This window comes from Cyprinus carpio, chromosome B15, assembly GCF_018340385.1.
Source record: "Cyprinus carpio isolate SPL01 chromosome B15, ASM1834038v1, whole genome shotgun sequence".
Taxonomy (NCBI): domain Eukaryota; kingdom Metazoa; phylum Chordata; class Actinopteri; order Cypriniformes; family Cyprinidae; genus Cyprinus; species Cyprinus carpio.
This window is the reverse complement of record NC_056611.1, coordinates 17,381,533-17,407,093: the sequence shown is the minus strand read 5'-3', so window position 1 is coordinate 17,407,093 and position 25,561 is coordinate 17,381,533. Positions and strand designations below refer to the sequence as shown.

The window sequence follows — 25,561 nt, the reverse complement described above, 5'->3', positions numbered from 1 at the left end:
TAGGCTGTCAATAATATCTGCAACATAACTGAACTTTTGAGGGAAAAAAATACACTACACTTACCAGTGCATTGATTGTATAAAGCTCACTTACCTGTCTACCATCAATCTTCACTGCCTGATTGACAAAATTCACTTGTTTACTTGATTATCTTTTCAATCTTACCTGCATTCTTAAAGGTATAGTACACCACAAAACAAAAATTCCTACATTAAGATTTACTCACCCACAAGTTGTTCCAAACATGTATGACTTTGTTTCTTCTGCTGAACACAAAAGAAGATATTTTGAGGAATGTTGTTAACTAAACAGTGGAAGGTAGCCATTGACTTCCATAGTATTATTATTTTTTTTTTTTCATACAACCGAAGTCAGTGGCCGCTGTTAACTGTTATCAACGTGTTCACCAGCTGAAAGAAATTCATACATTTTCGGAACAAGTCGGAAGACGTAGCGTGTTTGTGTGCTTTCACCTTGTAATTACGGTAATTACAACACAGCATGAATGAAGCAAAATGCTACGGTGGAGTGCTATCGTCATAAGAAAACACCCTTGACTCCGTTAATTTAGTCACACGGTTCCACAAACAGTACAATTAGAGTTAAGAGTTAAGTAAACCTGTGCATTTGCTCTCAGCAATTTCATATAAAATGCTATTTTTTTTTATTACATAAACAACAAGCATTGATCCATGTTAATTTTTATAATAATCACTCAACAAAGGGATTAAAGCTACCACAAAAATGAAAATCCGTAAATTTTTTCACTCCCACTTCATTCCTTAACGGCTTACTTTCTAGTGTGGAACGCAAACGAGATACATGCTTCAGTTTTGGCAAAAGTCATACAGATTTCAAACAACATGAGGATGAGTAAAGTCACAATTTTCTTTTCCAGTTGAATTATAAACAAAAACCATGGAATGGTCTGTTATTTAAAAATCTTTATATATTTACAATGTAACGACATACACGTCAGACATTTTCTTGCTGACAAAATGACACTTCAGTCACATGTACATGACCAAAAGGGACAATTTTAGTTGAACAACTAGCTTTATACACAAATGAACTTCACAACTAAGGCTGTAGAGGCTCTAACACTACAGAGAAATGGACAGTTCCAGAAGAAACCAGAACGCTCAATGATTCTGCTAATAAATCCTACAAAGGTATTTGCACATGTATGCATTTCTGCATATAGTTACCTAGTGTGCAAAAACTGCAGAAAAAGAACAATGCATTTTTATAACAAAATAAAATATTTTGGAGTAAATATATTGTTCAAAAGAGTACATAAAAATCCCTTGCACTGACACAAAGTATACAGGGTGTGGTGTCGACAAGTGAGGTTTAGGGGAAAATCGAACGGCTGCTTCTCAGTCAAAAGGTTTTTTGCATAAAAAAACATGATAGAAATGTAATGTGCAAACACGGTCCATAAAACCAAGCCCCAAAAATACCTCCATACAAATGAATGAATTAACCACTTTATCAAAGTTCCTCAATTCCAAACTGCATTTACTGTCCATTGTATTTTCAAAGGAGAGGAGGGGTTATGATACAGACTTGGACTGTAGCACTGCCATTTGGTGGAGTTTGGGAGTCTGTGCGTCAACCGCTTCAGTCTCTTCTTGGCTAACACTGGTGGACATCTGCTCTTTTTTGGGTTGGTTGCTAGCAAACTCTGTGATGCTGAACAGGAACTGCATGCAGCCCACTTTGATGCAGCTGCTGTGGTGGAGCAATGCAGTGCCCTCCCAGCCGGCTCCGCTGCCCCCAATCAGGCTGGAGCTGCTGGCTTTACAGTTGCAGGGCAATTTGGGTCCTCCTTGAGCCTGGCTGCTCATCACACCACCTGCGGGTATCAGCACCGTCTCCGCACACATCTCACCTAGCGGTATCCTTGACCTGTTACCTCCTGTGGATTTACCAAACCAGATAGAACGCATTACTACAATTCGTGTCATGCATTACAAAAACAAGATATGGGTGGTACTCACTGATGCTGTTTTGTACTTTGGACGCGAGCCCACTGGGTGAAGTGATGTTTGGTTTGTCGGAGAAGTCACATGAGTAAAGCACGTTATCTACAGTCGTCCCATGCTCACTGTAGTTCAGAAGCTCATAATGCTTCGTGTTCTACGAGAGATTAAATAACATTTAGAAGCATTAATCTCCCTTGATGTGTTAAATCTGGACAATTAAATCAAAATGAGCTTCCCAAGAGCCTTTAATGAGGCATAATTACAGATAACACTCACTTCATCATAAAAGATGCAACCAAATTTCCCAAGGCACACATCCATTTCAACAAATTACAAAACAAACACATACATAACAAAAACCCAAAAAAACAAAAAATCTCTATGAGTCTTATTCAAAACAATGCAAACGCAATGTTGTAGCAAACTGTACCTGTTCCTATGTACAGAGTCCTATAGCACATGTTGATAGCTGCCCCTTTTCCTGTTAAAGGACACAGTAGTGCTCGAGCTTGTACGTCCCTTTTTTGTGCTGCAAAAAGCAAAGGCTTGCTATATTATGACTGGAGGGGCAACAGCACAGCCTCAATGTGATGTGATGGGTGAGTTTTGTTACCGTCTGCAAGAGGGGAAGGTTTTGGGAGAGAGGCAGTGACGGCTGGAGGAATCCCACATTTGTTTGAGGGTTGAAGTGATTTGGGAGACAACAGCTGCTGGATCCTCTGCCAAGCCAGGAGTCTGATAAACTCCTCATCCAGCTCATTCATGTCCACTTCTACAACACAGAAAGAATTCCATTCCTCAGAACCAATGCAAGATTATCAGTTCTACTGGACAATGAATGGTTTCATTTAAAAATCATGTCTGGCTGAAGTGGATCTCTTACCTGCATCGCCTTGAACCACATTCTTGATGTAGCTGTATAAGCTGCCTATAGAGGATGGGAGCACCGAGCCTTTCCCAGCAGGCATTACATCAGCGCTTCCTTTGTTCTCTGGAAAAAAAACAAGACATAAATATTCAATTTTGTGTACTGAAAAACCAACTGAAACTCAAATTTAGTTTTAGTTTGGACAACATATATTAGGGACTTGCAAATTTTTGCACATTTTCCACTAAATTATTCAGTTTAACAATTCTTTTAGTAAATTTGAGGGGGAAAAACAATTTGGAAAAATTTATTTTGTATTTCTATTGTTCTTTCTTTTCTATTATATTTGCCCAGCAGCCTTGTCAAATGCTAATGAAATTTTAGACAACACTACAGCAAAAAATAAATAAATAAATGAATTGTTTAAAGATTTTTGGTCAGGAAGATTTTAATGAATTAATACATTTATTCAGTAAGGATGTGTTAATTAAACTAAATTGATAGTCGAGACAGTTATAATGTTCTTTTGAACTTTCTAGTCAAATAATCCAGAAAAAGCAACACTGATACTAAGAAATGTTTCTTGATTTGAAAATGATTTCTGAAGGATCATGTGACACTGAAGAATGGAGTAATGGATGTTGAAAATTTAGCTTTGCCATCACAGAAATAAATCACATTTTAAAATATTATAAAATAGAAAACTTTTTTTGGATTAAATATGTGCAGCATCGGTGTGCATAAGAGATTTGTCAATTCCTGTGCAATATATATTAAAAGAGTAATCACCCGTTTGTCTGTGGGGAAACAAGGATGATGGTGATTCTTAATCTTAGAGCACAGCTGAAGGAAAATGAGGTATGATGTACAGAGAGTATGATGTAGGCTCAAATACCTTTAGTTTGAGATGACAAGCTGCTGTTCAGAACTGAAGAGGAGTTCCCTACAGCTGAGCTGTGATGATGGGCAGGCGAGTCCGAAGCAAGGCTGGTAGACGAAGGAGTATCTCTCTGCATACAGGAGCTGAGGGGACTGCTGCTCTCAGTCTTTACGTCTACATGGTTGAGCAGGGCTGGCTCTGACAGTGCTGGAGTTTGTAGTCTAGGATGGCTGCTGGGCTTGCCACATACCACTGGCCCATTCACTCCCGTGCCCTTTTCTGCTGGACTGTCAGCGTCACCCTGACAAGATCTTTCTCTGCAGCTTTCAGACTGTTCGGGTGCAACACAGGGCAGCACAGGGGCCCCCTGGGGGCCAACTTGTGTACCTCTAGGCTGGACACAGTCAGAATTCTGAGAGCTAAGGTCCTGCATCTCTGTAGACTCCTGCGTCTTCACGTCTGACATATCAGTCTGCTCCGAGTCCCGGAGGGAGGATGACATCTGCTTAGCAGATAAATGTTTCATAATACTGCACTGAAGTGCAATGACATGATGAAGCCACTGTGGAAAGGGGGGGAAAAAAAGCTGAATGATACAAAATACTTTTGCACTCATATTTATACTACAGCAGTTTAGTTTGTTATACAATCACTTTTCTACAGTGCATTTACCTCCTCTTGCTCCCCTTCGCTGGTTAAATGTTGAGAAGAACATTCTTGTTCCATGAAACCGTTTGTGACTATCTGTCCATTGCGAAGACCCACTTGATCCACCAGCAAAGGGGGATTTTGGTAGTGACTTTTGATGGCATTGGGGACCTACAAACATATCAAAGTAACAAAAAGTCAAAGCTTTCCCCAATAATCTGAAGACTGGATAAGGATTTTTTTTTTAAATTATTTTATAGAAAAATCACAGAGTAATCTTTAGCCAAATAAATGTAGTAAACTGAGCAGAAATAAAACAAATTTAAAATAAAAATAATAATGTTGCTCAATGAGACTCCACCTTCAATGTCTTTTTCTTGATGTGGCGAACACCTCTGCGGTTGGGATGGTGTTGGCGGTGAACCCAGCGCAGGAAGTCCACTTTAACTGCATGTTGGGACAATCGGTTCTGGAACTGATCAAAGAGCTGGCAACGTGTGCTGAGGGTCACGTTATTTTGGTTTAGCTAGAATGGAAATAAGCAACGTTTTTATTTTACAGTCCATAATATCATGAGAGTGTAACAAAAGCACAATCAATCAGAACACAAAATAAGATTGTTGAAATATTACTACTTAAGTGGCATATATTACACAAACTCAACAGAGAAAGAAAACTCTTATTACTAGTGCCACAATAATAACATGTTTGATGTTAAACATCCCTAAAATGAACAACAAGTGATCAGAGACAAGACACTAACCACCATGTGCTCTGCGTGGTTGGGACACATCCATCTCCCAGTGGGCATGGCAGTGAGAGGGGGGTCCAGGCAGTCCATGTGGAATAGGAGCGCACAATAATCACACTGGATCAGAGGAGCCACCCTGCAGCTCCTATGGAGCAAGAATAGAGAGGAAACTGATGCACTGTGCAACGATACTGATGACAATCAATATAACTCCATTAGGAATGCAAGGACGTTCAAATTCTGGCACAGTGCTATTTTAATATTATTTATATACTATTATAGATGGTATATTTATAAATAAACTAGGGCTGTCAAATGATTAATCACGATTAATCACATCCAAAATAAAAGTTTTGTTTACACAATATATGTATGTGTACAGGGTATATTTATTATGTATATATAAATACACACACATAAATTATATATTTAGAAAATATTTACATGTATATACATTTATATATATTTAAATATATTTAATATATAAACATAACATTCTTCTTAAATATATACATGCATGTGTGTGTATTTATATATACATAATAAATATACACAGTATACACACATATATTATGTAAACAAAACTTTTATTTTGGATGTGAAAAATAAAATTGCAATAAAATAGTAAAAAAAAATAAACATAACTTTTTCAGTATAGGTGTGCATAATTTTCCCGTGTATCATCAATTTATATTTACCACAGACCAAACCCTATTATAAAAATTCCATAGGAAAAGTTCTCTCTACATACATACACTATCAGCCAATAATTTACATGATGCTGTCAGTGTCTGTAATGTTTCTGGACTCTTACTTGCCACAGGTAAAGCACACTTTCACTGGCAGAGGGACCAGCCCGCTGGGATCCAGCTCATGTTGTGGCCTCTTTACATTCTTGCCTATTGCCTCCTCTTTCCTTCTGCGCTTACTGCTGCCTGTAGATACACACACACACACACACACATAGAGTTTAACTATAAAAACACACAAAGCACACTTTAACCACTTAGCACAATAGTGTGGGCGAGCCTCACCTGGCAGTGAAGTGGTGCACGTAAGCTCACTGGGCAGCTGAAACTGTGTGGGGTTTCTCTCCATGGCCGCAGCGATCAGCAGCTGAAAAGGTTTCTTCAGACGAGGTGTGGCGCTCTCAGACTCAGAGCCCTGCACTTCCTCTTCGACGTCCATCAGGTCCTCATCCACGTCATTATGTTCTGACGGCGTAGGCGTGTCGGTGGACGCATTTGAAGTGGGCGTACCGGGACGGCTGCTCGTGCGTCGCTCGAGAAGACGGACCTGTGCGACGGCGAGTCTCAAGCCTCCTGATGCGGCAGAGGGCAGCCCATCCAGACGCAGTGTTCCCAGCTCCAGCTCTGCTGCAGGGGAGGAGGACCGCTTGGACAGCTGCCGCTCAAACGCCCCATTCACCTGCTCTGCCTTCTGCTCACGCTTCTAAATAAACAGAAAATTACACACTACAGCTCTGTTCCCAAAACTAACCGTTAACATGCTGATAAGAAACTTTAGTAAGCATTATTAAAGTATCTCTTACTCTAATAACTAAAAAATAATAGCACACACATTGAGTGAATAAATTATTTGACTTGTTTTATTGATTCTTTAGACACTGAATGAAAAGAACGTTTGTTTAATCAACATTTCTTTCTTTTTAAATTGTGTTGAAAGCAATGTATTTGGGGTTGTATCCTTTGTGGAATAGGCATGCATCTTGTGTCTTTTCAGGAAATTAAAGGAATAACTCACCCAAAATTAAGCATTTTTTTTATTTCATTATATAATCTGACAATTGTCACTATCCCTTTAAATGTTGATAAATAAACATTAGAGAGCTTAAAGGGATATTCCACCCCAAAATGAAAGTTTTGTCATTAATCACGTTCGTTCAAATCAAAGCATAAATACACATAGAAAATGTATCCTTGTGTTGCGGCTTTGCGGTCACAGTTTGTGTAAAGCAGGTATGTTCCAAAATGGTGCTACGGTGATGCGGAGAGACAAAGGAGACAAATTGTTGAATAAAGTTGTTATTTTTGTTTTCTTCGCATACAAAAAGTATTTTCGTCGCTTCATAACGCTACGGTTGAACCACTGATGGCAGATGGACTATTCTGACAATGTCTTTCATACTTTTCTGGACCTTGACACTGTAATTTACTTGGCAGTCAATGGGACAGACACAAGCCTCCCGGTTTTCAACCAAAATATCTTAAATTGTGTTCTGAAGATGAACAAAGCTTTTACGGGTTTGGAACGACATGGGGGTAAGTGATTAATGACAAAATTTTCATTTTGGGGTGGAGTATCCCTTTAAGTTTCCCAAATACAAGACAGCAATGGCAAATATGACTTCACCAACCTTTTTGCGCACACTGCAGCGATGACACATCCAGTCACCAGGGGGCAGCATCTCTCTGCTCAAAGGTGGATTACTGTGAAGAATCAAATGTTTATTATTTTTACAAATCCTGATGTGTTTAAAAACACAACAATGCTTTTTACACATTTTAAATTTAAATTCTCTGTAGAAATAAAGATTTTTGCATACAGTTAAAGCTTACAGGTTTTATTCATGTGCTAGATGCAAAGAAAACCACAACGCTGCAATCACACTGAAACTGTCTAGGTCTCACCAAAGTTAAAACAGGCTGAACCACAAGGATGCTCTGCAATCTTTAGGTTGCATGTTGCAACATTACTGATATTCTACAAAAATGTAAATACATTTTTTTTTCATCTTTGCCATGCAGGCATTATAGGCCAGCTTTATATTACATTAGCAAAGAGAAAGGCTGGATCAATTTTATGTGACGCACATCCGAACAAATCTCCCCTCAGGACAGGAGAGTTGTTGAATAACAATACATTTACTTTCCTTTAGTGATAAACATAGGACTATAGCAGTAAAAACTAGGACTATAGCAGAGTTTGCATTAAACAGCAATCAAATTAGGCAGGAGTGCTTCGATCCAAACAAAGCCTCTATGATAAAACTATAAGACACTGCTGTGTCTTCAGAATGAGAGAAGTATTGAGGGTAACTATACAGAAACAACCTGTAGGGGTTTTTTGTTCTTAGGTGCATTAATATTTTACTTCAAACACAGGCTGTCAGTGTTAAGCAGTATAGTGAACAAAAAATTTTTTAAATGCCATTTCTAGGCATTTTTTGTTGTTGTTGGATGAGGAAGTGGTGATGTGCACAAAAACAATATGCACCATTAGCAATCATAAAAATCTACATTGATTATGTTTGATATGTTTTTTAGCGTTAAATTTCTACACGGGACAACTGTCAAACTGACTGTAGTTTCTGTGACAGTACTATTAAGCATTAAAGAAATGCATTATAATAATATGTCACAATTTTACTGATTTTACCATGTTTCTGACAAAATAAGTGCAGTCTTTGTGAGCATTGGAAACATTTCAAAAACATTTTTTAAAAATCCTAAAACTTTTGAATGATAATGCATGTCATTTAAATGTTTCGTTACAATTTGCTAACTGCAAGTTCTTAAATACTTTTGCTATAAAATAACTGCATATGGTACTAACACCTACAACTAACTAAATGCTTCCAAGACCTCCACAGGTCACACTCTTAATCCTCATCAGCCAACAAGAAAACAATCTCTGTAACCTTTAGAAATCAGCAGCATAAGCAGACTTTTACACCCAGATGTAAAAATGCATTGCAAACATACCAGCACTGCAGGTGAAAAGCAGCGGGACAGTGATCACAGCAGAGCAGATCTCCTCCCTCACGGCAGCTATCGCAGGTGTCATGGTTCGTGGCTCGGCCTCCTCTTCTGGTCTCCCTCTCTGGTTTGCGTCTCTTCTCTCCATCCTCAGAGCGTGGAGGTGCGAGCAGCTGTTGAATTTGCTGGAACAGATTGGCAAATATTTTTTAAGCATGCATACAGTCACACAAAGATCTCCTGACAGTCATCAGTGGAGAGTTGCTTCACACATTCATCTGGTGTTTCCAACCCTATCCTTGCACATTTTGGATATTATACTAATCTGAGACACACACACAATGCAGATTGTGGATTGAAATTAAGGGTGACATTAGAGAGACCCCAAATCGGGCAGTCCAGGGGAGCCTTAAGGACCACTGCATTCAACTATAAGGTCATTAAACTTTTTTCCATGTCAAATCAGATCCATCTGAATATATATATATATATATATATACACACACACACACACACACACACACACACACACACACACACACACACACACACAGTTTTGTCTTCGTTTCTACTTTACAGACAGGCAGTTTCTGTACCAAGCCAGCTCAGCATAAACTACCCAAAGCAAATGTCCACAAACGACTGATTTCCATTCTGCAATTTGCTGTTATTATGACTCATTTAATCATTAATACAGGCATATTTAACTCACACAAGACGCTGATTCGAGGCACAGCTGAAGGGCAGACAGGCTTACCTCCATTAGGCCCCCAGACGTGTCCAAATCGTACAGAATCTTCGGGGTCTCCATTTTGTCCCACATTCACACTGCTAAAATATAGCATGAACACACAACCCGACAGCAGTTCTCGCCTTCTCCAAACCCAGGCGGGTTAACTTGCTGTCTTTAAGCCGTTCTGGAAATATTAAACGGGTCGATAATCTAACAAGATAACGTTAGCGGATTGGCTGCTCAAGGTTCGGCTAGCTAGCAGCTATCAACAAACAAAAGCACAGAGCTCGCCAGATGTCTGGTGCTAAACAAGAGCTGACGAATCGCTCAAACTCTCGTTTAAGTGCAAATATCGTTCCTATTTTGAATGCGAGTTGTTGTCTAGTGCAGTATTGAAGGGTTCCTGTGGGATGTAAAGGCCTAGCTCGCTAGCCTAGCAGCATCCTCTGCTTCAGCAGCAGCCGCCTGCAAAGATGCGTGTAGAAATCCACAGCTGTCTGTCCCCATCGCATACTGACTAAAAAAGCGCTCGCTGTCACAAAGTACGTCTGCTGGATTGATTGTCGGCGGTTAGGTTCTCATGTGCAGAAACCCTCGTGGATGGCGCTCAGATGACAGCAGTGAAGAGCAAAGGTGTTGTTATGAAAAGCCATTGCTAGTAGCTATGCTAACTGGCTGGCGTTGCCCTCCTCTGACTCGACTCTAGCGGGGTTGGAATGAAGTCTGCGCATGCGCACTGAGACGCAGAGGGGAACGGCTCCTCCTAGCGTTAGTCTGGCAGAACTACACAAACTCTCCAAGCCTGCAGGCCATGTTTTCTCTGAAGCTCAGCGAAAAAGTATTAGCGTTTCCGAAAAACAAATACAACCAGCACAGTCTGATGGAATATCATTTTTAATTGAAGATATGCTATGACAATGTTGTGGTAAATAATAACAGTACAGTGCAACGAAGTAAAAATATATCATTTTGGACCATGATAATCCTAAACAACCAAGTCCCTTGCAACTTTTAAAACAGATTCCTTCTGTGAGCGCTTAACTGAATCCCTCAAAAATAAATACATAAATAAATAAAAATAGAATAAAAAAACAAACTCAAACTACACTGTTGTTATAGGCTACTTGTAATTACAGCACTTGTCTTAATATGTAACTGCTCATGCTGTATTCCTCATTGATAAGTTGCTTTGGAAAATTTAATATGAATGTAATGCCTGTAACTATATCAGAGTTATTGATGTTGCTCTGACTTCCAATAAATGTTGTTTCTTAGGTTCCCAAACTCTGTTGTTTAGTTGGAGACAGTGAAACATTGAAACATACACTCACAATGCAAGGCTGTCATGTGACCAATTGTGATGTTTTTGGCAGCTTTTGCTAGTTACATTGAAATGACAATATTTCAATCAATACAGACAACATTCATATGGGGACCAAGTACATAACTGTTTTAGATGATCCATTTCATTGATATTAACAGACGGACTGTGAAATGATGAACAAAGATCTATTCTATAATAGATAAACCCCATATATATACATACATTTAAGCCATATCTAATACAAATTTTATGTACATTCTTAGATATTTATATATTAAGAGTGCCTGCTGAAAGAGTACAGTCAGTTGTTATTTTGTTTCATACAAAAACATACAAAAATAAACGGAAACCAAAAAAATAGAGCCAATTGATCAGTGAAGGAGGGATGATTTACAAGAATTGTCTGTACATAGATTTTTACTTTTGGCTAAATCAACCAAAGCTGAATTTAACACAGATAGAGACTACTTCCCCAGCAGTCTTTTCTTTGACTGTACACACAGGCAAGCCACAAATAAAAACAACAAAAAACCTCAAATCAACCCAAACAAAACAGGAACCCACTTCACATTACTGGATACAGATGTACCAGTTTCCATGCAAAACACTACACTTCATGAAACTAGATCTTATTTGAAGGTTTATAATCACAGCTGTTGTAATAACACATTTCATTTTCATTTTGTGGAAAATTAAAAGAATAATAATAATAAACTGTAAACCATGCATAGGTTTAATTGTTCAGTGGTTGCTGAGTTTTACATAATTGTTTTAAAGAACGTTTATTTTTCCTTGTATGGAGGTGTTCAGGTGGGAAATGTTATGATTATATTTGTGACTAGTTCATTTGGATAAGAACACCAGATACAATGACAGTTTGGAGTCAGTCATAAAAAAAATAAAAAATAAAAATAAATGAATATATTTATTCAGAAAGAATGCATTAAACATCTCAAAAATAAAGTAACAATACTTTTACATTGTGGGAAAATTCTATTGCAAATAAATGCTGTTCTTTTGAACATTCTATTAATCAAAGAATCCTGAAAAACAATTATCAAGCTTTCCACAATATATGAGCAGCACAATTGTTTTTAGCATTAATTAATAATAATAAGAAAGATAAAAAAATGTTTCTTGAGTATCTGATCAGCATATTAGAATGATTTCTGAAGGATCATGTGACACTGAGGACTGGAGTAATGATGCTGAAAATTCAGCTTTACCATCACAGGAATAAATTAAATGTTAAAATCTATTCAAATAGAAAACACAACAATATTTTATAATATTACTGTTTTAATGTATTTTTCAAAAAAAATAAATAAAAAATGAATGCAGTCTTGGTAAGCATTAAAAGTTGTCTTAAAAAACATGAAAAAAAAAAAAAAAAAAATAAAATAAAAAAGACTCCAAACTTTTTTTAACCCATTTCTGCCTGAAAATTAACAGGTAATTGTAACTTTATTTGTATTTTGTTCAATTACTTTATATGTGAATTTATATCATTTTGTTTATACTTCACATGTGCAACTATTTCCTGTGCTTGTAATTTATTTAAATCTTAAAATGTAACTTTACATGTGAATTTTTTGGAGAGGGGGAAGGAGGGGTTGTGAGTGCAAAAGTGCGACACTTAAAAACAAATGAAAAAAATTCTGTTTACTGAGACATCAATCACCTAAACAGCATGGACTCCCTATTATCAGTCATTTTTTTATTTCCTTAATTTGGCTCAATTACGGGTAAAAACTGTACAAGCAATTCTGCTAGGCCATGGCTATTGAAGCTCTACAAAAATAATATCATGTTGTCCACACACTTCGCTTGCGGAAGTCCTCAGAAGCAAGGTAATATTTACAGCAGATGGGAAAAGATGAGAAGGTAGGTGAGATTAAGAGCAGAGTTGGCTAAACAAGATGTGAGAGGAACTGAGAGATCTTCCACAAGGAAGACAAACACTCCCCCTCCCCCAAACAAAAACAATCTCAAATAAATACATAATTCGTATTCTCTCCCATCCTAACAAACAAACAAAAACAATTCAAATATAATACATTTAACATATATATATATACATATCATTTCATTTTGTGAGGGGTAGCAAAACCAATGTTGGCTGCAAACACAATATGAAAGAGAGATGCTAAAGAAGGAGACGCCCTACACCAGTGGTTCAAACCTTCTCAGCCTTGTCCATGTGATGCTATTCCATTGATCAACTCTCCTTACAGGCTCTTTCTTTACAACAGAATCCTAGAGAGTACCTCTGGTGGCTGCTTTGAATCATAGGTCTCTGTACAAATCAAAAATACCATGCAACTTAAGCATGAAAAAAAAAAAAAAGACGTAAAAATAATAATCAGCAATGGAAACATAATGGAAGTCTGCAGGAAAAACTATCAGGCTACTTTGCTGGGAAAACAATGTGTGATTTATGAAGTGATATTGTGATGTTTTCACAAATAAACACAATGCAGATTTGTAAATGAGCATTTAAAAGCCTTCTGATGTTTATGAAAAATAAACAGCATGCTAAATCAATAACGCATATGAAAACAAACCTTTATAATCCTGAAATTAAATGTCCAAAATGTAATATTGATCGGCTATGCTTTTTGTAATCGCAGTCTTTTGTAAACCCAGACTTGTCATGTCTTTCTTCACACCCTAGAGAGATGCTTGTGTTTGCATCATCTTCACATAATGCTAGTACACCACTTCAGGGCATTAGTGCAAGAAGAAGCAGCACACATACATGCACAAACACATACAGCACACAGACACTCATCTGTCCAGCCACACACACTTATGTACAGTCAAACACAGACTTTGCCCTGGGGCCCAGAAACTGTTATCAAGCGGTTTAGTATATGCAGGGAGTGTGCTGCTGGGACTGTGTTATGAATGTCACACCACACAGAGAGAGAGAGATCTGGAGGGACACTAGCACAGCACATAAGAGGTGCGAATAACCTGCAGTCTGTAACGCATGATAGACACAGGAGGCTGGGGAAAAAGAGCATGCATCATTGTAAAATTATTGACAGTCAAAATCTCACCTCATTGTTCTTCAGGGATGCAGATAGTGAGAGAGGAAAGCAAGTGCAAATGTAAGTGATTGAGCAAGTTCAAGAATGTCACAAATTGTCAAATTAATTTTTTTTTTCTGAATTAAAGCGATAGTTCACCAATTATTACTCACTCTCATGTTGTTCAAAACCTGTATGAATTTCTTTTTTCCCATCCCAGATGCCAGAAACTTGGTATAAGATTTTTTTCTTTTCTTTTCTTTTCTTGCCCTATTCTCTTATGCTCACAAAGACTGCATTTACTTATAAAGAATAAGAGTAAAAACATTAACAGTGAAATATTATTGCAATTTAAAACAACTGTGTTTTTTTGTTCTATTTGAATGCTGCTTTGCCACTCAAGAAGCTTTTCTAATTCTCTCAATTTCCAAAATTCTAATTTTGTAAAGCTCTCAGAAAGCTCCAGGATTTCATAAAAAATATCTCAATTTGTGTTCCGAACAACGTTCTTATGGGTTTGGAGCAACATGAGGGCGAGTAATTAATGACAGAATTTTCATTTTTGGGTGAACTATCCCTTTAGTAATATATTTGGTGATACATTTTTTTTAAAGGATTCTTTGATGAATAGAAAGTTTAAAAGAACACCAATTATGAGAAACAAGTCTTTTGCAACAATTTAAAAGTCTTTTCTGTCACTTTTGATCAATTTAATGCATCCTTGCTGAATAAAAGTATTAAGTTCTTAAAAAAAAATCTTACTGAACCCCAATTTTGTAATTGTATCGTGGCTGAAAACAAATGAGACTTTTCAATTTTCTCTCTTTTGTCACTATTGAACAGTTATTGTCATAAGACCTGTATTACAGAGTCATACAGACTAGTTTTATGATGCCTTTTATGATACCTTATGATACCTTTGCAGTATTTATTTTTTAATTCAACAGCAATGGTCCCCTTCCATTTGGGAGATTGTGCTAAATGTCTCCCTTTTGTGCTCCACAAAAGAAAGAAAAAGTCACACATGGGTTCGAAGCGACATGAAAGTAAGTTAAAGATGACAGAATTTTTATCTGAATGTGAAATACCTTTTTTAGCTGAATGAATGTGAATATATTGAACAATGAGAGCAGGTGAAGCAGACGTGGCTGGTGATATGCTAATAGACTACACAATAATAAGGTTAAATGTTTCACTTCCTCTGGTGTTCTGGCCCAGTGATAAAACTGTGTGATTGCTAATGATGAAATGATGAGGGCGTGACTCCGTGCGCCACTTCATTTCAACTCCAGAATGGCACTTTACAGCTAATTAGATAACAGAAATTAACCCACAATATGGCAACGCAGATGGCGTTCAAAGTGAAGATGTGCACCTGTAAGACTGAACACATGAGTATGTCTCAGTCCTGCCATGAAATATCACCACAAATGGATACGATGGGTGGGAATAGGTTTCTATTACAAGTGAGGAGGTGGTTGCGGATGAATGTAGCCTGTTGGTGAGCACATGCTTTACTTACTGCAGTCTCGTAGATGGGGTTTTCAAAAGCTGACTCTCCTCTGATTTGATCATATTGTGGTGATGTGGACATAGAGAGACGTAGAGACTTGCCTTGCACTCTGAGAACAAACATATGACAACAATTAATTTGACTTACAATGGTCTAACCCACAGGAGAGACATTTGAACAAAACTATAATCAGAATTAGACTGTGTCACATACAATATATAAAAATTTCAACCACATGGAATCTGCAAACAAATTACATTTGACTTCTTACATTTGACTCACAACTAATGTCATTTAACTATAAAAGCTGTAATATTGTGAAATATTATTACTCTTTTCTATTTGAATATATTTTAAAATGTAATTTATTCCTGTGATGGCAAAGCTGAATTTTCAGCATCTTTACTCCAGTCTTCAATCTCACATGATCCTTCAGAAATCATTCTAATATGCAGATTTGCAACTTTTTTGTGCAATTGGATGAATTTATTTTATTTTATTTTTTAAAAAATTTGATGAAAAGAAAGAAAAACCATTTATCAAATATAGAAATCTTAATGCACTCTTGGAAAATAAAAAATACATTTATTTAAAAACAAAACAAACAAAAAAAGCTTACCTTGAAAAGTAGAAATATATTGACATTATAATAATTATGATTACGGCCACTGGGATAAAAATGGAAACAGCCACACTGGCTCCCTCCATACTGAAATCCACTGGCCACTGATTTGGAACAAAGTATAGCAAATATATAAAATAAGTTAAGCTGTATACCTGTGAAGACAAATTTATGTGCATTTCTAAGATGTTCTTACCATCCAGTCTGCGTTCATCTATGTACTCCAGTGTTACCGCTGGGAAAAAAGCGAGAGCTTTTAACAAATGAGAAAATGTTGCTTGTCATACCAATTATTCAAAACAAACACTCCCTACCCTGAAGAGAAACAACATATCAATAAATAAACATCCACTGTAGACAGGAAAGAGACCTTATGTGAATGATATAGTATGCAGATCACACATCATGAACACTGCAAAACACACAGACTACCTTTGCACAGCGGGGGTGGATGGCTCCATTTGGAAGGATGCCCGGGGACACAGCGGAGAACAGGCTCACCCTGGAGCTCATACCCACTCATGCAGGAGAAGCGCACAGTTTCTCCAGCCTGATACACATGCTTCTCTGAGCTCTGAATGGTATAGGGAGGAGTGCCGGGGTTCCTACACGGCTCGTACGAATCCGCTATATGACACAGATATACAGATATATACACATCAATAAATATGGATTAGGTAATTGCATACTAACTACTTCTGAAAATAAAAATGAAAACAAAGCAAAGCAAATCAAAACAAAACATAATAAGAAAACAAATACAGATTAGTTAGTTCTAACCTACTACTTTCTTTAAGCAGAATGAGACATTGTAAAATAAAGAAAACAAAACAAAACTAAGCAAAAACAAACAAACAAACAATCTACTACTTTCTTTAAAAATCCCCCCACATGATTGTAAAGCATTTTGGCTGTACAGCAATACACAATAAAGCATTATATAAATGCCTCGTTCATTCATTAATTCATTCATTTAAACAAAATGAGTCCTTGCAAACAAAACAAAAACAAAACAAAATAAAATCAAACAAAAACCACCCAAGCAATCAGAAAACAAAACAAACCAAACAACAAAACAAATAATACTGATTAGTTAGTTTAAAACTATTTCCTTTAAATAGAATTAAACTTTGTAAACAAAAGAAATGAAAACAAAACCAACCAAAAATGAAAGAAAGGAAAACAAATATGGATTTGGTATTTATAAACTATTATTTTTGTAAACAGAATGAAACATTGAAAAATAAATAAATAAAAAATAAACAACCAAGCGCACAACAAGCATGGATTAGTTAGTGATATACTACTACTTTTGGGAATAGAATGAAATCTTGTGGTCAAATGAAACCTACTGAAACTACAAAAAATAATTAAAATAAACATTATTAAATGTGCACTCTTGATTACTTGTTTGAAACTTGATTACAAGTTTAAATCACAGATCATTTTATACAGTTAACACCCATATGTGTGTGTATCTGTAGGTGTATATCTGGGATTATTTGTGAATAAAATTATGTTCTCACGAATGCATTTAGGCAGTTTCTCGCTCCATTTGGGGCCGGTGGAGTCACGGTGGTAGCAGGAGAGCAGGCTGTTTCCTGACAGCGAGTAGCCTTTGTTACAGATGTACTGTACAGTAGAGCCCACGATGAGACGCGGGCCTGACATCACCCTGCGACTGTGCTCCACCGTGCCTGGGTCTGGGCATGACAGGACTGGCAAAAAAAGCAACAGGTCACAGATTATTTTTTATTTTGAAACAATATTGCAGCTTTCTTTAGTTGAGTTTGGAGTTCAGTATATTCAGTACTGTACATCATATATCTATGATACATGACTTTGTATATTAATAATGATTATTTTAATAGTTTTGTAATGTAACCATAATAATAAAATATGTAAATACATTAATATGGCACTATATACATAATGAGTCGAAATTAAATTATTATATGATATATTGCAATATTCAAGAACTCTACACACCTATTATATTGTAGTTCTTATTTTCACCTGAGGGTGGCACCAATGACTTACATACAAATATTTGCTGGGCAAACAATGCTTTTGGATCAGAATTGTTAACCATTTTACTTTCTAATTCATGCAGTTTTCATATCTTTTACATATTAGTTTTTTACATTACTATTATGCATTTAAATATCAATATAAATACATTTTATTAGTATGCTTTCTGGTTCCTCTGTTCTTCACATTTCACATCATGCTTGTGGTTCCACAAAATCAGAGTGCCAGGGGCCACCACACATCTCATCCAGAAAGTATGAGACATGAAGAACATGTGACTTTGATCTCAGGGCAGTGTATGGACACACAGTGCAGTATAATAAAAAGATTACTTCGCTCCTGCCTGCCCAGCTGCAAACCCAATTCTCTCCTCAGCAGTAGAGGGGCAGGAAAAGGGGACGGGAGAGGCGAGTGAGTTAATGATGTTTGCGTGGCGGGTGAGAAGCTTTGAACCAGATAACGGTCCCTGCTGCTTTTGGCCTGTTGTTGCTGCTACTGATTTTGTCAGGGACAGCGGCAGAACCTGGACCCCAGGGTCATTCGGTCTCCTGTCTGCTGATACTTGAAACGACGAATGTCTGCAGACATCCTGGGAGCCTGCAGTATTACGCACTCACACAGAGCGAGTCTGAGCAACACAATAGTCAGGCGACAAGATTTAATTTCAAGCACTGGAGTGACTTTGGCTAGTTGCCGAGCTGCCCTGATTTGAAATTTGTTGATGAAACACTCCGTGCCTCAGCGGGACGCCATCGTGATCTCACCAAGGGTCAGAGAGCGAAATTAAAATTCTTGCAAAATCACAAAAATCACTTAAGGTGGGAGCAAAGAGAGGAAGATGCAGCAAGACTGTGAAGCGAAACGACACCTACTTTATCCGTGAAGTCGCCCTCGAATGAAAAGTGAGTGATTACCCACAAAGCCCTCCTTCACTTTTTGCCTGTCCTTGAATGGGACCGAGCTGCAGAGGCGAACAGGCACTTGTGAAATTCCCCCCTCAAATGGAATTCAAAAGCTCATCTAGTTTCGGAGCACAGGATTGCTCTTGATCAATAGGCAGTGCGTGTTGGTTTGGAAGAGGGGTGAAAATGGATTTTAGAGAGAGTGGTTATCATCGTGAGTGTGTGTGTTTTCACCTCTTTCACAGCTAGGCAAGTCTCCGCTCCAAGTCAGGTCCCACTGACACATGAGCATTTCGGTGCCCACCACCTCAAAGCCTGGGTAACACTGATAGGTCACCACCGTGCCGTGCACCAGGTCAGGGTGAGATGTGGTCTTCCAGCCGTTGGAGATCTCTGGAAGCTCCGGGCAGGTGTCGTTACGGGGAACCTCTGCAAAAAAGAACATTTCATCACTCTGTGGTTGGTCTTTCATGACTTAATCTTGCTGCATCAACTTTTTCCTTTTCTCCTAAAATACCTCAGGATAAATCAAGTGAGACAATTAATTTTTTTTTTTTTTTTTTTTTTTTTTGCAGAATAAAGAAAGTCATACTGGTTTGAAACGACTTGAGGATGAATAAATGTTGACAGAATTTTAATTTTTAAGTGAACTAGCCCTTTAAGATTTTCAGAAGTGGTCTTAACATTGCACTTATAGTTGCTAACAAGCCAACGTTTGCAATCAAAAGTCAGAGATTATCATGTGGTCTCAAATATTTCTCATCAAATTTGCCCAAACCTTTTTTTCTCTATTTAATCTGACTGCTTTCTAAGAGGATAGACTGAGACATCTGTGAGACATCTTTCATGTCATTTAATCTAAAATATATCAATTGTTAGTGCACTCAAAAATGAATACTCATCATTTACTCATCCTAATATAATTCCAAATCTGAAAATGTAATCTCTAGAACACAAAAGAAGTCATGTTGAATTTTTTTTTTTGTCCATACATTGGAAGTCACTGGAGCTCAATGTTGTTTTTGGAGCCCACTGACTTTCATTATATGGACAAAAACAGTTAAAACATTCTTGAAAATATCTTCTTTTGAGTTCCACTGATAAGTCATTCAGGTTTGGAATAACATGAGAGTATGCAAATGAAAGATTTTTTGATTCTGTTTAATCAAAGGACTCCTTTTCTTTCCATTAAATCTTACTACTTCTGTATGGAGAAACACTTGAGACATCTGTGAGTTCTCATTTGTTATTTTCTTTCCTGTAAAGTAAGATTCAATTAGTTTGATTAGTAGAGCAAAAGTGAGGGAAAGAGAGACAGAATGTTCAATAATGCTTGCAAACAATTTCTTTGTTTCTCACTGTGTCCCTGAACAAACCACAGGTGTTGTGTCTAATGACTGATAAATCAAATGCTAGGAATCAGCTTGGCTGTGATTAAAAATTTGAATAGAGCAGCACAAGACAGCTGGCAGGCATTTTGCTCATGTCCATTCTTAGCGTGGCAGAGCTGGGGAGGGCACGGCACCCGGCAAATGCAGCTAATGAGTACAAACATGCAATGTAATTGTTAGCACCTCAGCAAGGCCAAATCCCCTGCACATGCAGGAGCTGCTGGAGGAATCTTCCCTCTGTGCTGCGTGAAGGAAATTAAAAAAACAGTCCATTTCAGTCCGCTCTATGAATCATCTGCATTCCTCCACCCTCCAAATAGAGCTTATTATATTTTATCTGATCTTGTGCAATAGTCAGCACCAAGAGAAGCTGATGGAATGACCTTCTTCTCTTCATCCTCAGGAAAGGTGAGGACTAAACCAGTTGTGGCTCTCGTTCTTATAACCTCTCTCTCTCTTATGTCTCCTCAACAACTTTTCATCAAACTGAGACTGGCAATCCATGTGACATCTCAAATAAATCTCATAAGCAGATAATTAATAAGCTTCATCCTAGTGCATTTAGATGTTTGGGATCTGTAAGATTTTTTTTTTCTCTTATGTGCAGCATTTAAAACAACTGTTTTCTTTCTGACTACATATTAAGAAGCAATTTATTCCTGTGAGGCAAAGCTGAATTTTCAGCAGTCATTACTCCAGTCTGCAGTGTCACATGATCCTATGATGATTTGGTGATCAAGAAACATTTCTTCTTATTAATAATGTTGGAAACAGTTGAGCTGCTTAATATTATTATTATTTTGTGGAAATCATAATTTTTTTTAGGATTCTCTGATGATCAGAATGTTCAAAATAACAGCATTTATTTGAAATAGAAATCTTTTGTAAAAATATAAATGTCTTTACTGTCACTTTTGATTAATTTAATGCATTCTTGCTGAATAAAAGTATTCATTTAAATCTTCCTGTCACCAAACTTTTGAATGGAAAGTGCAGCAGAAATGGTTAAATAGGTCATTACCGAAAAAGTGCACAACAAAACCATTGTTGTAGCCGTAGATGTTGGTAGCAGGGTCCGACTGGAACTGGATGGTCACATCAGCCATGGAAGTGTAGAGTTTGAAGCGAGGACGGGAACCGCTGTACTGGCCCAGTATCTTTGCAGTCAGGTCGTCTCCATCGTAAAAAGTCAGCAGGTCGTTCTTTCCCATGTGGAGACTGTAAGCAGATAAAATACAACAGGTCAATCCCAGACTAATCCTCTATCTCAGATGTTCAGGTCTCATCTCAAAGCAATACCAGGGGCCCAGGGACCTCCCCTCTAACTTGTCTTCCTCTAGTTCTTATTTCCCACCCTTACTGCTTTTCTCTTGCCCCTGCTGCAAATGAAATCTTTTCTGCTGTTTAATGTTTTCCCACTGCTTTTGTTAAGCATTTTTTTTGCATAGTTTCAATAGCTGTGCAATCACAAACCACATTCATCTCACTCAGACTATAAAGAGCAAATGATTCAGCAGCGGGGGAAACAACTCCTCTTATCTCATGTTTGGAAATAGCTGGAAAATCAGTTTCCTGATATTCAGGAGCCAGAAAGAGAGGACATTTGGCAGCTTCCCTGTGGCAAATTCAAGAGAATCTCCATCACGGACATGCTTTGAATTATGTTGTGAAATAAAACAGAAAAAAACAAAAACAGAAAAACTTTAGAACCATTTTAAATCACCATTTTCCCAATTTATTAATTTATTAGGGTTACATTTATATCACATACATGTCTTACACATTATCACTTCTAAGTTAAATTAAGACATAAAATAAAATACTAAAAACTTTCATTTTTAGAATTAAAAACACAGGACAGAAACTAAAAAATATTTGTATTACAGGTACAATAAATACACTACAACAGTAAAGAAACAATAAAAATACCAGAAGTATTGTGATTTTTTATTACAATATGAAAAATACATGTTTTTATTCTTAATTAATTTTAATAGAATAAAATGTATTCCTGTGATGGCAATAAAATAACATTCTAAAATATTAAAACTGAAAACATTTTAAAAAGCAACCCAATTTAATGTTGAAAACAGAATTTCAGAATACTTTCAGAATTATATTATGAATATAAAGTTCAAAAGCATATCATTTATTTGAAATATAAATCTTTTTTAATCAATTTAATGCATTCTTGCTGAATATAAGTATCAATTTCTTTAAAAATCAATCAATTAAATAAAAAATAAAAAATAGTACTAACCTCAAAATTTGAAAAGTAGTTTATATTTAATAGAAAAAATAGAAGGAATTTTCCATAGTCACTATAACTGTCTCTCCCATCCATATGTCAGTTTTGGATCATATCAAGTATAAAAGCAAGTTTAATTTTTTTTATACCTGAGAGGAATCCAAGCCTATTGGTCAAAAGCCTGGGGAATATATGACCTTCAGAGCACTTTGTACTACCTTGAAGATGCCTGACAGCTTTACACAAAGGTGACAAAACCCCAGTCTACAAAAGAAATGTCAATGAAAAGCTTTACCTTGAAATCATCTGTTTCACTACTGCACAAATAATCAGCCTACACTACAAAAGACAGACATATTGAGGTATATTACAGCATACATCTCTCTATTTCTATGTGAATGTGATCTGTAACTGTGGCTGACGTCCACCAAACCCAGGCAGTCTGGCCGGTCACTGGTGGAGGGAGTGTGATTCAGGCAGGCAGGGAGGTGGCATACACACTCTATCTTGTCACTAATTAATCACAAGTGGGCAGTAATGGAAGTCATTACTGAGGAGAGGGGAATAATTAATCATCTCTGTTCTGCTGCAGCACGAGGCAGAATGGTTACATTTAAGCAAAATGAAGACAGGATGTTTAAATTATGGCTTACATGCATGCGCACACACATACACCTACTGTTACATATGGATTGAATGTATATTATTCAACTGTCAACAGCCCTCTAGTAGTGTATGGAGGAAATCCATGTATGCATTTCCACTGGGAGACATGTTTAAACCAGAAGAGCCCCTGACCCGCTCTGAGGACCAGAGAGAGTGAAACTGTGTCAGCCCTTATTGGATTTGTTGTGATAAAGTTAAACAAGCCTTTGCGTAGCCGCACACCGTATCTGCCGAGAAAATCAATCATGCTTTCCATTTGCTGGCAGTAATTTCATTTTGTTTAATCACAAAAACAGGCTCAGCTTGACTTGGCCGACAACACAGCCGCCATCAGAATGCATTAAACTCTCATATAGGGCTCTCAGACACGTCGTCCTTCGCTTAGCACAACGAAAGGGAAGTGACAAATGCTGGCTTTTTAAAAAAAGAAATGTCAATCGAGACATTCTCTGCATCTCAGCCATGGTTAAAATACGGTTCTGCTGGTGAAAGCCGTGAAGATGCATTTGATTCTGTTTGCTTGAGAGATAAATGGGAGTATTTTGTGGAGGATTTTGTGTCTGGCACTTCTTTGGAAAACTAATACATTATGATCCATCCTCTGTCACGCAAACTGAGCCTATCTGTACCTATCTGTAATTTACATGGATGACAGGCCAATACTGAGAACAACTGTTTCCATGCATCAGAGTGAACCAATTCTGAAGTGGCAAGCAGAAGCCTGTCTTCCTTTCTCTGCTCCATGTCTGTTTAGCGGAGAATCATCTACCTGAATGATTGCCCTGCTGGAAAAAACACCATTTCCAATCAAATCCCCTTTGCTGAGGACTGGGCACGATGGGCTTGTGCTCGACATACCAACAACAGCTTTGAGCCCAGGGCACAGTAACCCTGTGTGTCCTTGAAACATAAAGTAAAGCTAAAAAAAAAAAGTTGTACATATTTGCAACACAAGTCACAGTTCCATTACAGATTTGTGCAAACTTTTGGCGATATTTTATAAATGTCGATAAAAAAAGTATTATATTACATAACAAAAACTGTTTTTTTTTTCCTCTCACGATAAGTCATGGCAATGGAATTTGGTGGGATTTTGACAGATTTTTGCTATATTTAATCGAAGGAGGCATATGCGTGTATCTCAACAGAAACGTGCGCAGCTCATATAAACACAAGCATTGACTAGAGTAGGGATGCACCGAACCCAGGATTCGGATTCGGCCGAATACTGGGCTTTTTGACGGGGTTCAGTTTCGGCCGAACCGAACCCTAGGCTTGCGCTATGCTGGTCGATGTCATGCGGCTTTTGATTACGTGAAGGTGTTTACACGTGGACCGTTCATATGAATTAGACTGTGAGAATCTGAAAATTGAACTTGTAAGCAAAAAAAGTTTTGTTTGGCAGTACTTTCAACCAAAAAAAGGCGATTCAAGTCAAGCTACTTGTTCAATTTGCAATGCCGATTTGTCTCATGGTGGCAAGGACCCTAAGTAGTACATACATCGCCGCTGTTAAAACATTTGCATCTAAAACATCCAAAAGAATATGAGTTGTGCATGAAGGAATCTACAGACAGCAGCCAAAATGCAGCAACTTCAGGAATGGCAGAGTGAGGACAGTCACAGCTAAAAACGTGTGCTAACCAGACGACCATTACTAGCTTTGCAGTTAAAATAAAATAAAATGAAAAATACACTGCTGTGGACATTGTTTACTTCATTAATGTGTTTTACTGTGTTAACGGTTTTCGGTTTCGCCCGAATCTTAATCAGTGGATTCGGTATTTGGCCGAACCCAAAAAATCTGGATTCGGTGCATCCCTAGACTAGAGTGGCCGAGATCACCTCCGGTGGCCGTATCAGAGCCACACTGTGCCGGACATGTGTGTAGTGTAAATTGTCTAAGCATTAATGGCAGGGAAAGCCCCTTATACTTGAGAGCAGCCACGTATGAAGTGTTTCTTGGAGGTTATAGTACACTGAAGAATGATCATATGACATTTTACATACGCCATGTCACCTGTACTGTAAATGCGAAAAAAAAAAAAAACATTTCCATTCCAGTTTTGCGAAGTATTCCTTTTTTGAATTGCCTGAGAAACCACCTAATGCCCCTAGAATCAACCCTTTAAATCATACTGGTCAAACACTTTGGAGTAATTAAAATTTTTCGATCATTTTGAAAAAAGTCTCTTATGCTCACCAAGGCTGCCTACAGTACAAACTGGAACATTCTGAAATATA

At 37.4% G+C, this 25,561-nt stretch overlaps 2 protein-coding genes across 6 annotated transcripts in view; both read right to left on the bottom strand.

Annotated features, from left to right (window-relative positions):
* Positions 1-928: 928 nt before the first annotated feature.
* On the bottom strand, positions 929-10,330 carry LOC109103242 (PHD finger protein 12-like). Its single transcript, XM_042739540.1, has 15 exons — positions 9,613-10,330; positions 8,862-9,040; positions 7,514-7,586; positions 6,171-6,588; positions 5,951-6,071; positions 5,149-5,281; positions 4,747-4,911; positions 4,410-4,556; positions 3,753-4,299; positions 2,873-2,980; positions 2,603-2,761; positions 2,419-2,518; positions 2,266-2,317; positions 2,005-2,143; positions 929-1,922 (listed from the first exon to the last, which is right to left on the bottom strand). Exons 1-15 carry the CDS (start codon positions 9,676-9,678, stop codon positions 1,558-1,560), a joined length of 2,772 nt encoding a protein of 923 aa, XP_042595474.1. The 5' UTR covers positions 9,679-10,330; the 3' UTR covers positions 929-1,557.
* A 2,699-nt stretch (positions 10,331-13,029) lies between these two features.
* The window catches only part of LOC109103239 (seizure protein 6-like), a 173,999-nt gene continuing 161,467 nt past the window's right edge, over positions 13,030-25,561 (bottom strand). Inside the window, exons 10-18 of one of the 5 annotated variants that reach the window (XM_042739539.1) lie at positions 21,425-21,621; positions 19,247-19,441; positions 17,606-17,797; positions 16,512-16,706; positions 16,276-16,314; positions 16,077-16,176; positions 15,467-15,566; positions 13,975-13,983; positions 13,040-13,208 (exon numbers count right to left, since the gene is read on the bottom strand). In XM_042739539.1, coding sequence (XP_042595473.1) covers positions 13,131-13,208; positions 13,975-13,983; positions 15,467-15,566; positions 16,077-16,176; positions 16,276-16,314; positions 16,512-16,706; positions 17,606-17,797; positions 19,247-19,441; positions 21,425-21,621 — 1,105 coding nt within the window. In that variant the 3' untranslated portion in view covers positions 13,040-13,130. Of the gene's footprint in view, positions 13,984-15,466; positions 15,567-16,076; positions 16,184-16,275; positions 16,315-16,511; positions 16,707-17,605; positions 17,798-19,246; positions 19,442-21,424; positions 21,622-25,561 lie in introns of all 5 variants that reach the window. The other 4 variants (XR_006156566.1, XR_006156565.1, XM_042739537.1 and 1 more) reach the window with 4 other exon arrangements.

Coding starts and splice junctions, on each gene's coding strand:
- LOC109103242 (XM_042739540.1), bottom strand. CDS start 9,678: ATGTGGGACAAAATGGAGACCCCGAAGATTCTGTACGATTTGGACACG. Junction 9,041..9,612: donor CGTCTGGGGGCCTAATGGAG/GTAAGCCTGTCT, acceptor AATCTGTTCCAG/CAAATTCAACAGCTGCTCGC. Junction 2,519..2,602: donor ACCTTCCCCTCTTGCAGACG/GTAACAAAACTC, acceptor TGCTTTTTGCAG/CACAAAAAAGGGACGTACAA.